The sequence below is a fragment of the Pan troglodytes genome, chromosome 2, assembly GCF_028858775.2.
Source record: "Pan troglodytes isolate AG18354 chromosome 2, NHGRI_mPanTro3-v2.0_pri, whole genome shotgun sequence".
NCBI classification, from domain to species: domain Eukaryota; kingdom Metazoa; phylum Chordata; class Mammalia; order Primates; family Hominidae; genus Pan; species Pan troglodytes.
The window spans coordinates 42,486,052-42,498,931 of record NC_086015.1 but is presented as its reverse complement, the minus strand read 5'-3'; the positions used below and the strand labels follow the sequence as shown (position 1 = coordinate 42,498,931).

The 12,880-nt window shown below is 42.9% G+C and overlaps 1 protein-coding gene across 2 annotated transcripts in view; it reads right to left on the bottom strand.

Annotated features, from left to right (window-relative positions):
• Positions 1-2,579: 2,579 nt before the first annotated feature.
• The window catches only part of ACVR2B (activin A receptor type 2B), a 39,174-nt gene continuing 28,873 nt past the window's right edge, over positions 2,580-12,880 (bottom strand). For both annotated transcript variants that reach the window (XM_516369.7, XM_016940731.4), the window contains exon 11: positions 2,580-12,565. In XM_516369.7, coding sequence (XP_516369.2) covers positions 12,371-12,565 — 195 coding nt within the window. In that variant the 3' untranslated portion in view covers positions 2,580-12,370. The remainder of the gene's footprint in view (positions 12,566-12,880) is intronic.

The following is a 12,880-nucleotide window of genomic DNA, read 5'->3' as shown; positions in this document are numbered from 1 at the left end:
TCTTTTAAATTGGAATAATAATACTTAGACCATAGCGTTCTTGTGAGGATTAAAGGAGATGACACATGTAAAATGTTTGGGGAAGTACCAGGGGCATGTCACTAAGTGTTCTATAAATGTTAGAAATGTTTGAGTCATCTCTACTCTTTGTCTTGATAGAATATAAAAGCCAGATTGCTGAACGCCTGCTGGCAAAGAAAGGATAGATTTCATGGACTACCACTCACAAATGAGTCTTCATTTTGCAGCACGATCTCCAGCATTCCGTGTGGACTTAGTTCTTAGCAGAAACTTCAAGTTTCCTATTTCTTAGATAACTGATAGGAATAACTTTCATCTGATCCCACTGATGATTCACTGACCAGGAGGCCACTTCTAACAACCTACTGAAGTGTGCACATTATTTTGACAGCCTCAAATGGGAGGCTACCCCCTTGCCTGGAATACCTCTAGTGAAGGACCCTGACTGGTTAAGCTACATCAACCAGAGTCCTTCCTAGGGATTTTCGATCTAGTAGTCTCTCTGGGTAGCAAAGCTGTGACGTAAAACTCACAGGCGCAGTGGCTCATGCCTGTAATCCCAGCACTTCGGGAGGCCAAGACTGGAGGATCACCTGAGGTCAGGAATTTGAGACCAGCCTGGCCAACATGGTGAAACCCCGTCTCTACTAACAATACAAAAATTAACCAAGTGTGGTGGCGCGTGCCTGTAATCCCAGCTACTCGAAAGGCTGAGGCAGAATTGCTTGAACCCAGGAGACGGAGGTTGCAGTGAGCTGAGATCGTGCCACTGCACTCCAATCTGGGCAATAGAGCAAGACTCTGTCTAAAAAAAAAAAAAAAAAAGCTCTGGCACTGTCTACAGCCTTGTTTCCTGCTAAGAAGTCAAAGGAGCAGATGCATCTGGTCTTGCTCTGAGCAATAATGGAAGAAATACCAGGACACAGGTGGAGAAGGCCTGCAATGTTGTGACCCCAACTCCCAAGGCTCCTGAAGCCCACATACATCCTGCCTTTCTGAAGTCTTGGCTAGTCATTTCCCCCAGAATCCTTTCAGTGAAACCCCCTTTTTTGTCTAATGGCTTCTGTCACCTGCAACCAAGAATCCTAACAAATACAACCAGACAACACTGGTATCTGTAGGCTTCAAGGCTACTTCAGCAGCTTTCCCCAGAATTTACTAAATACACAATCACTGAGGTACTGTATTTAAGGCCCTTGTAAGTGCCGGACACTGTGCTAAATACTAGAGAGATAAATATTAGATGGCTTTTCCTAATCCAGATCCTCTACTTCTGAACAAGTGTAACCCCACTTTTGGTCCCAAGAGGTCAAGAACTGCAAGGGCTGCCTGCCTCTGGGTAGGAAAACTCCCTCTGGGCCTGTTTGTCCACCTGTAAAATTGGAATTGGGCCAGTGATTTGTAAACTTTAATCAAGGTTCCTAGGTGTTCCATAGGGATACCTGAGACTTAAAGGAAGGGATGGGAGGGTAAGTGAAATGGTCCCTTGGCCCTCTTCTACTTGCTCATTCAGACAAGCCTGGTTTTATAAACCAACTTCTGTGTCAAATTTCTTTGGTCAAATAATTCCTTTGCTAAAGGGAAAGTTTGATGACCAGATGACTCCTAAGGTCCAACCTTTCAGCTTTTCCAGCTCCAAGATCCTGTATCAAAAATGTCAGCCCTTTGCTCTCCTTCCTTCATTAGAGGCACTCACTAATAAAAGGTGAACTTTCTAAACGTGAAAGAGCAAAAACAGCCAAATATTGGGCAACTGGTCCCTGAATAAAGGGTCATCAAAAACTTTCTCCAAAAGTTTCAAACCGTTGCTTAATTCTCATAATACAGGGTGAATTTAAAGGGTGTTTCTCCACTTAGGCAAGAAAGAGTCATCGACCAAAAAAACTTGTTACTGCAGAAAGCAGTGAGGTGATTTCTGGGGCCTTCCTGTTTTGTTAGGTATTAAAGACTATCATTATTTTATTATTGGGGAACCATGAGTTCCTTTAGTGAGATTAAGTCCAGATCTCTGAAACTGGAGACCTGGTTTGCTAATTCCAGGTTGGGGATAAGGACCCATAATTGTATTTTTTAATAGCTCCGCAAATGACTCCAGTACTCAGCAACGTTTGGGAATGGCAGAGTTTGTCATCTGCAATAGTCCAGAATACAACTATTTTCAAGGCTTCTCTGCTCCACTTACAACAATATTGCTCAGGGTTGTCTGCAAAGTACAGGACTGGTGGCAGAGGATGGGGGAATGGGGGAGTGTCTCGGACATTTGGAAAATATGCTACCCTGCAGAAACTTACTCAAAATCCCAGAACAGTTCGTTCAGGAGAATGGTGGTCCCCATTCATAATGTCCCCAACTAGACCCTGGACTTCTGAATGGCAGAAATGGAGACCTGTGCTTAGCTCCAGCCCCACAGGACCATGGCAGACTAGGCATTCAGCCATTAACATCTGTTAATGTTACACATACCAAACAGGAACTGACTTGAGTCAGCCCTCTAAGCAGCCGAACGCCATTTCATTTCTAATCCTCATGAAAGGAAACTCCAATCCCCTGCCACATAATTAAGAAAGACAAGATTGTTTTATTATTATTTTATTTTCATATACAAAAAGATAAAACTTGAAATAGTTCTAGATTTTTCCTCCTATTGTTGGGGTGTAACTGCTTCTTCACACAGGGGGAAAAAACTACATTCACATCGGTTTGAGGACCCAGTGCAGAGTTCAAGCAGCAAAACCCCAACTTAGCAGATCTAATTTCAAACTTGACACTCATTTCTAAAATTACCACAGTAAAAAGGAACAAAGATCCACTGCAAATGAATGAACTATGATACAATGTTCTTTCCAAAATGTTTTCATTTTGCAACTGTAATTACATGGATGTCTGCTTTAGGCCATTTTAGGTGTGTGTGTGTGTGTGTGTGTGTGTGTGTGTGTGTGTGTGTGTGTGTAATATATATATATAAATCAGCACACTTTTCAAATCCAGACAGGGTAACAGCAACAAGCTTAACTCTGTATATATATATATATTTTTTTAAAACATGATACTTTAGTATAACTTTTGTTAATTCAGTAGTACAAGCTATTTCTGTTCTACAAAATTTTTATTTTATAGCTACAAGGGTGAAAAGTGACCTACTACATTTACATCTCACATATCCTGGTATACAAACAGTACTTATTTGAGCCAAAAACTAGAAGTCTTTAGTTTTAGCACTTGAAAGAGCTTCCTTGCTTCTACAGCCTTAAATCATATACTAGTCACATTTCCAGAGTTTGCAATTACTCATCATTTTAAACTGTGAGAAACAGGTGAACCCAAACTTTTAATTACAATTTTTATATACAAGTTAGGTAACACAGCTCAATAAGACTTAGCTATCCATCCTAAGCCCAACACACACATTCTCCACTAAGTTAGACAAGTCTTAGGGTTTTCCTTCTTTCCCTTACAAATAATGTACAAATTTAGAAGTAGCTGGTAAAACTGATAGATATATATAAGATGGCAAATAAAAGGTGACATTTTCTGTTGGTTCCAAAACTGTTCCTGCAAATTTTGTCCTTTGCTGTGTTCTTTAACCGTATGTGTTACATGCAGAAAGCTCTTTTCATAAGAATTGACATCAAACTCGATGTAAGTTAAATTTACAGTACTGTATAAAGTTATTCAGATTCAAGGACAAATGTGGAAAAATATTAACAGGTGAAAAACTTGGCCTTTGACACTACCATTAAGATCATGTCCAGTTCATAAGCAGATTTTTGTACAGTTGAAAAATGGCATTGTTGTGGATTTGTGGTGTGGAACTGAAATCTAGAAATATATTTCTACTCTGCGGTAACCCTCTCCCTCAATTCTGAAGTACCACTCAACTTTCTCTGCATTTTTACAGAATTACAGAAAAAAAGAGGAAAAAAAAGCCGCTGGCATTTTAACAATTCCTTCCCTCACTGGCAGTCTTAACATTTTCAGATGAGGTCTCCTGAAGCATCTCTAATAATCACTTGCTCCCAGTCAGCCTTTCATGATGACTTGGACACTTTTCAAATTAAAACTCAGATGTTGCCTAATCTTTCCTACTCTCATCTCTGTCATTGTTGGTAAAATTTGGGTGACTGCATTTTTCCCTTATGGAGAAATTATTTGGCTAAACACACACTTAACCCGTGGCAGTGCTCTGAGAAAACCCCACTCGGGCTAAAGCACTTGCAGGGACTGAAGTCAACAGTCCACTGAATGGGGCAGAGACCAAACACTTAAGATGACTGACTTGGGACCCTCACTGGGAACACACTGACCTTGTGTCCCATGGTCTGTGGAACAGCAGGTCTGCAGGACAGCAGGAGAGCCCAGGAAGGTAGCCCATGCTCATATAGCTGAGTTACCACTTTTAATCTTAGTCTGCCATCTATGCCCCAGAGACAAAAATTCAGATGCGGTGACTGCTGGTTAATTAAACTTTTTGAACTGGTAAAAAAGGCTCTTTAAAAAAATATATATTTATTTAAAATACATCAAAATGACAAACAGCCATATCCCACAAGGCCTAATTTCACAGCAACATATGCTACAGACATCTTCCCAAAATGCACTATGGTGGATAGTGGGTTTTTTATCCTGCCATTTAAAGGAATGTTCTACATTTGAGCATTAGCGACTGGAAATGTGTTACAAAGAGCTTATCTTTGGAACTAATTTGCGTGCAAGACCAGCCAATTAAATCGCTTTGCCTATTCAGACACACGAGAATACTGAAAATGGCAGAATTCAAAGAGGAACACAGGAAGCACCATTCAGATGACACTCTAGACCCATCCCACCACAATGCCATGACGAGCTTGCCAGAAGCCCTTTCTTCAGTCCTTGGGAAGAGTTTTGCTTTAAAACAAGTGCCCACGCTCAGCAGGGTTCCTGCATGTGTACGTTAAAAGTCTGCAGTATCAAGAGGACCCAGATGGCGACACTGTTCAACATGAGGTCTGAGGTAACTGGTTCTTAAAATACCTGGATCACAGAAGTGCATCCAGAAATTAGAGCTGGGAAAAAGGAAAAAGGTAGAGGTTGGGGACTAGAAAAGACAAGTAGAAAAAAGCTTACAGCAGTTGCTTTTGGGGCGAAGAGAGTGATAAAAACAAAGGCACAACAGAATTACATTCCAAGACACGTGGCTGGAGAGCAGAGAAATGTTCTTTTTATGGGGAACAGATGGGGTTGGTTTCTGGAGTGCTACTAGATCTGCTGGAACTAAATTTATTCCAAGTATAAAAAGGGTAAAGTGTAAACCTATACGCTCAACCAGAATGAATAAAAAGCACAGCTGGTTTAAAATGACACATTAGGGAATCTCTTGATAAAACTATCCCGTCCAGTGCACCTCTGTCTAGAAGCAGCAGCCTGAAGCCAGCGGGCAGGGTCTGGGGGACAGGTCTTCAGCTGGGCCTCAGGACTGGCCATTATGCATACCAGAAATTAACTTAATTATTCATTATATATCGCCACCAAAAGTCCCACACAAATAACCATCCACTCTCTGCCTAAAAATAAATAGGCTAAAATGAAGACCACTTTCCGTATTGTGGCAGTGATGCTGAGCTTCCTCAGAAAAGCAGGAAAACTCTGGAGCTATCTGAAAGATGCTCTGCTGTTACTGGGGTTCTGAGCTTCCTCACTGGGCTCCTGGCTGATTCCACAGATTGAAGCAGCGAGCCAACCCAACCATTCTCACCTCCAAAAGAGCACTGACCAGAGAGGACAAAATGTGCCTGGCAGCTCTCCATTTAATTGGATCACTGCATCCACATGCCACCCTCCCCACTTTTCTGAACAATTACTTAACTGGGTAATTCTGCCCCCCAACCTGGATAATGTGATCTTAGATAATTCAGTCTGGTGGATTACTCAAACCACCAGATTCTCATTTCAAAGTTTTTGTACCTGAATCTTGAGACCCATCCCACCCCAATCTGCACCCCTATACAATTTCTGTTCCCCCAAACACTCTCACATGACTATGTCCTATGGCAAAGGCTTACAAACTAATTTTTGACCTCAGAACCCTTTGTTCAACAGAAATCTCAGGAGGAAGCACCAATGTAAAACACATTGCAGGCCCTCTCTCCTCCCAATCCACAAGAAGCTGAGCTGAATATCACTGTCCTACACAACCACAAGTGGAGTTTTGGCCAAAAAAGACCCGCAAATTGACTCCAGTCTGCCAGTGTATCACAAGAATCCATATAAACACTAAGTAAAAGTTCCACACCACTCATGCTCCAGTGTACGTTTCTCTTGAAAGGTAAAGCTCATTAGCTCTGATTACAAAATCATTCAAATTCACTAACTTTATAAAAATAATCTGTGGTATAAAACAATCTCCACACTGTGTAGAAGAAATCTGTCAAGTGATATAACTAAATATATATGTAGAACTATCGATTTTTTTAAAGTAAAGTTTCAAGTGTTGTGTATCTATTATACAACCTATTCTTTTATTTACAATGCTAACATTCTGACGCAAACATGATTAGGACAGTCAGGGAATGAGCCCACACCCAACCAACAGAGAAGTTCCCAGGACTCAAGACAGAACTCATGCATTTGCAAGAAGACCCATCCTCACCTGCCTGAAAAATTTGTGGGTCATATTTTTCATAACTGTGAGCTCAAAAATGTAAACTTTGCAAGTGAATGTAATACTCTTCTGTAGATGTCCAGCATAGCCCAGGTTTATATAACCCATTCCATACACACAAAGAGCGGTGTGTACATTGCTTTAGTGCCCTGTGGTTGGTTTACAGTAGTTCTCAGAATTACCTAGGCCCTAGACAATCCAAAGACACTGCCCTAGAGAAATGAAGGCAGTGCAGGGCCCATCACCACACATTGGCATTTAGAGAATATGTGTTTCAATTACTGAGGAAAAATCACTTCGGTTACCTCTATGAGCTGCCATAGGAGCAAATAAAGTATCACTGGTTTTGGCACTACAGGGGATACGGGAAGTACCACAATCAAAAAGTCTTGTTTCATTCATACCTGGAAAATACCATCATGAAAATGTAAAAACTTGGTAATAATTTAAATAATGGTAAATTCTTTAAATTCAAATTCTTTTTCGAACCAAAGTTTACAGTGGACCCAAAATAAACATAAAACATTCAAAATGTCCCACTAGATAATTTGGACTTTTCTTTGTTGGCAGGCCTTTTGGAGCCACCAATTGTTTTAAAAAATATTACTGGGTCAACCGAATTAATTTTCAAGGGGGTGTTTTTCCTACAAAACTAAATCATTATTTCAAAAATCTTTTCCAACCTTCTAAAGGTTTGGGATACATTCATAGGTAGACTGCTGGTTACAAATCAACTATCTGGAATCTTACTTAAAGAACTATGCTTATAACCCTGAATTCATTAAACATTTACAAATCTAGACTGAGAAGATATACAGTTCATCAACTGAATTACTGGGCCTGTTTATCTAAAACATTACTGTCAATTGATATTTAAACTCATCATTACTAGATTGAACATGTTAGCTGCTAAGTATTTCATTAGTTTAGAATTTGCAAACAGCCATTAACTAAAAGAATTCATGTCACCCCAGTGAGAAGGAGAAAAAGACACCTTGTCCCCTTCTCTTTTTGGCTGTTCGCCCAGGATGAAGGGTAGATGACTAGATTCACGGAGCTTCTTAAAAAGGTATGGTCTGATGCCCCTGAAATGGGAATCAGGCCTGGCCATCTCTCCAAAGGTGTGCCATCAAAAACTCAACAGGCTAAAATAACTGAGACTGAAAATTAAACTGAGTTAACTCCTGGAAACTGCTTTCCAATTAGTATATTTTTCTAGTGAAATAAAGTTCTCGAGAATAACTAGCTGTCCAACTTCTAGTACCAATTCTAAAAACTTACATACTTATGCTTACTGTATTATTTTAAAAACCAGCAAATCTTTGTGTTACCAATAGATGCTGGAAACTTTATACTGCATACTAAAAAAGGCAAAATTCTAGTTTCAAGAGGGCCATCCAATACTCCCACTTTAATGGAACGGCCACCTCCCCACCCTCACGGCTCAGAGCACAGGGGCCAAGTGACAGGCTTTCTGAGCCACACACAACACATGAAGGACATTCAATACATAGCTGGGCTTCCTTCCACCAGGGAAAAACCCCACACACAGCCCGAGCACACAAGGCATAGCAGGATGGAGGAAACGAGAATGTGGCCAACTGAAGAGAAAGGTGACAGAGCCCAACTACAGGATGAAGTGCTTTGCTGTCTAAGTTATGTCAAGAGGGTTAGCCTAGCCTCTTAGGGCAATGGAAGAACTATCTCCGTGGCCTGGAGATGAGAGACCCTTCCCTTTGCTAAGAATATGTGAGCAAGAGTCTCTATCCTCCTGAAGATGTTCAAGGCTGGAAAACAACCTCCTTGTTCTGCAGAAACACCCCCAAGTCCGGACATGATGTATTCAGAGTCAGAATCAGCTGGCACGTGTGGGTATGCCCTCCCCAGGCAGGACTGGTCCCACAGGCTCCTCTCCAGTGCAGACAGGACAAGAAGGCCATGCTGGACAACAAAGGCTAATAATGCTCACCATCTTCCCTCACAGCCAGGTGTCACTTTCTCCTAAGAACAGCCCACTTGCGGCCCTTGCCCCTGAGCAACTCATGCAAAGAACTCCTGCTGAGGACCAATGGTCCCAGGAGAAAACCCAGCTTATGCCAGGCCAGGATGTTCTGATGACTATGTCTACAGCCTTCCCCAATGCCCCATCATTGAGGGCCCTCTGCGTGACACTGTAATACAATGGCCTCTGTCCTCACTTGCTTCCTCCTTCTGCTCATTACTGGATTTCTCCAACTAGGGATGACTTCTCAGTTATCATAGATGCTTTCAAAGAAGATTCTTCCCCAAGGCCCATCCCTACAGCCAGGAGCCTGCTTGGATGACAGCACACTAGAAAGGAAGAAGCAAGGATCCTTGGCTACTCTCTGCTAACTTGGTCCCCTCCCACCCTGCACAGAACAGCCCCTCCCATTGACAGGGAAAATGATGCCAGGCCCCATTTTCCCCAGTCTGCCACAGAGCCTGAGGTCAAAAACAAAAAGAAACCAATTATCTGAGCCCACCAAAAGTGCATGTCACATGAAGTCATTATGGAAAAGAGCACAGGCAGAGGCTCTATGACCCAGTAAATTCAAAGCAGGGCTCTAGATGGCTCACTCCTCAAAGAACACATGACAGCAAACAGACAAACATTTACCCGGGGCAAAAGGCCCACCTGTGCTCCTAGACCCATGCCCTATAAGGAGATCCCCCACCTTCTTCTTGCCATCAGAACCAGATATACCACCTGATGGGTGCACTTTACACCACTGCATGAGGGGAAGAGTGGCCTGAAGCCCAAAGAACTGGCATGGACCACCCTCCTCCCCAGCCACACCAAAAAGGTACCATCTCCTGACACACAATCTGATGGCAAGGCCCCACAGGGACACTATAGTGGCTGAGTGTACGGTGGGCCTAAGGGGGAGGCCACCCAGAGAAAAGGCACGCAGGCCTGACCTGTCTGTACTGTGTCTTGACCGCAAAGTCCCACACCAGAACCATGGCTCAACCCTCCCTTGGCCAGGTCAAAACTTCTCACAAGAATCAAGCCAGCACACAAAAGAAAAACCACCCAGAGGAACTAAAACCAAACAAAGAGGCTGGGGTTTAGTGTTCAGGTAGTATCATGACCTAACTATTCCTGCAGTAAATTTGCTACATTTGTTAGTTGTTTGTTTCTTCTGAGGATGAAAAGTAAAGATGCCTGCACTGCCTGAGGCGAAAGCTAAAGAAATTAGATATGGCACTTTTCAATAAATATTTTAAAGCTTCTTAAAGAAATAAATGGTAAAGAAAAGCAACTGCTGTAAGGCCTGTTTTGCCATTAAAAATTATTCTAAGGGAAGAAAAATACCACAGCACAAAATCAAACCATTAAAAAAAAAAAAAAAAAAAAGACAACATAGCTTACCGAAACCCTGTTCCTGTAACCACTTGGCCAGCCCACATTTTGACCCATGAAGCAAAAACTGAGCTCCGAGAGGGAAGCAAATGGGCCTCCCATAGCACCCTGTGCCCCAACACCCAGAGGAAAGGACCCCGGGGCAGTAAGCCCCAGACACTGAACATAGCACACCAGGTAGATGCCCAGGCATGTGCAGTGCCCCTCACACCGTGGACTCCAAGACCAGCAAGGGCAAAACCCTTCACTCCCAGACACGCTGCACTAAAAGACTGGCCTGAGTCACGGTGTGCTTCACAGAGGCGCCACAGATCTCTTCCAACGTTGCTGTTAATTTGCTGAAGAAGTTAAATCCCAAGTAAAATCACCCCATTCAGGTCTAAGGGCCATCCTTCTACCAAGTTTAAGGGGGGTTACTTGTCATTCTGAACACTGACCGATCAAGTTACATGTTACATGTGAATTACATGTGAAGCTCCAAACAACCCAAGAGGAGGCAGCCTCTTCAGTTCTCACCCAGGTCAACCTCTCCCCACGGCCCCCGCCTTGCCTACCCTCACAATGAAGAGATGCACTGTTTTTAAATAAAATGATCTAAAGAAACCAGAAGGAAAAGCCTTCACAAACAAGACTGATAAATGCCCAGACTTGGCCCAGACAGCCAACCTACAGTTGATGACAATTATTTACAAGGGGGCATTATCAAACAAAAATGGTAGCACTCCCTAGAAGATGCAAACTTTTTTCTTTTTCTCTATTTCTTTTAAACTTCCTTGTCACAAAAGCCAACTTACATTAAAATATACTTACTACAAGACAACACAACTAACAAAATATATAATAAACCTTACACAAGTAGAAAATTCTGAGGTATTTCTTGTTTGAGGTGATCTGTGGTCGTGAAGTTTTAATTCTTTTACTTTTCAAAATTTAAACCTTGGAAGCCACATAGCGAAGCATGTGTATATGTGGATGTGTGTGTTTTGTTTGAAAAAAAAATTTAGCATGTTTCATAAATTAAAAAGAATTCAAATGTTGAAACAGCAGCATTAGGAACATTCACTGACTAGAGCAAGGTTATGGCATAATATAAAAACAGTTTTTTAGAATATGTACCACTTTAAGGGGTCTGGAGAAAGTCTTGTCCACGAGCCACAGAAAGGGGACAGTAATGTCACCACCTGGGGCGGAACCAGAGGTGCAGGACTCTGGGGTCCCCAGCGAGGCAGGCCTTGGCAGACTCCACCCAGGAAATCCTCTTGCCCTATCTGTGCAGGACAATCCCCTGTGGGCATTTCCCTGAACTGCTCCAAGAGGAAACAAAAGTATTTCAACTTTTCGTCCATTAAGAGTATTTACAGCATTGTGTCTTATGAAGAATGTATTCCTAACCTGTGATGATTCTACCCTCACCTAATTTTAAAATTAGGGCAGAAAAAATGTTTCATCCTATGCCCAAGGCCAAGTTAGTGAAAAGAAACTGGTCAGGGCCAGCAGGTAAATCAGGGCTGCACCCAATCTCAGACTTTCTCCAAACCCCGCTCTTGCTGTTAATGCTCGGCCTCCACAAGGTCCTTCCCCTCGATTCCTGGTTACCTGAGAAGTAGCCTCCATACTAAAGGATGCTGCTCCGAATGTGCCCGAGTCCAGTGTAGCTCTGTTCCAAACCCTACCCCCAGTACCGTCCTCCCCTTCCAACTCCAGTCCAAACCATTCTCATCCCAGTTTTTTTCTCGGTCAGGACAACACCCGTTAGATCCGTGAAAGACACATCTGCTGTTTCTTAAGCTCACTAAAACAAAATAAAAGGAGGGGAGGGAGGGAGGCAGGGGAGAAGGGCAGAGGGCAGAGGAAACTCCTCTTCTGAGGAAGGTATGTTCTTATGTAACAGTCTTCAAAGGTTCCTCTAGGTAGAGTTTGCAGCATTAGGTTTCCTAAGACAGGAGATGGGTTTCTTTGTGTCACAGATTCTGAGACGACAAACAAAGAGAAAGCGGGAAAAACGAATCCCAAAGGACAGGAGGTGGCTGAGGCTCTTCAGCATGGCGCTGGTTCTGCATTCACAGCTCAGCACCTCAACGCCTGCTGACGTGTCCGCTGTTTGTGATACAGTAGAGCAATATGCTGGTAAAAACTGATCCAATCCAAAAAATAATATTAATAATAATAATTATAATAATTATAATAATAATAATAAAAAGTCAAGGTAAAATAGCAGCTGCATTTTATGTGTTTGTTGGTTTTATGGGATTTCCAAAACAAAACACAACTTTTTTTCCTTTTTTCTTCAGATCCACTGAGTCTGGACAGACACTCATGTCCTGCGCTTAGATGCTTGACTCTTTAGGGGGCAGGTCCACATTGGTGACAGAGGTCACCAGGGAAACGAGACAGTCCGAGGTAGTGCCGTTGACCGACCTCCGAATCAGGGACACCCGCTCCTCCACACAGCCCGCGGACAAGCGAGCCTCTGCATCATGGTCCCAGCACTCCTCGATGGTCACACAAAGCTGGGCCAGGCCCTAAGCAGCATAGGGCAGACAGGAAAGACACCTTTGTTAGGATCCTTCAGTGAGGAAAAGCTTTGGGGGACAGTAAACTTGATATTCCCAAGGATCAGGCAGAGCCCACCAGCCCCAACCACAGCAGCAGGTCCACCAGCAGAGGCCTGGGGAAAACTTCAGGAATCAGCATGCCTGCCTTCATGGCAGTCATCTTTCTGAGCTTACTGGCCTCACTCCACAGCCCTAGGAAAGGTTCATTGAACCTCAACATACACAGGAGGGAGAAGGAGACGCCAAGGCCCCTACTAGGACAGACACGACTACTTGCCTTGA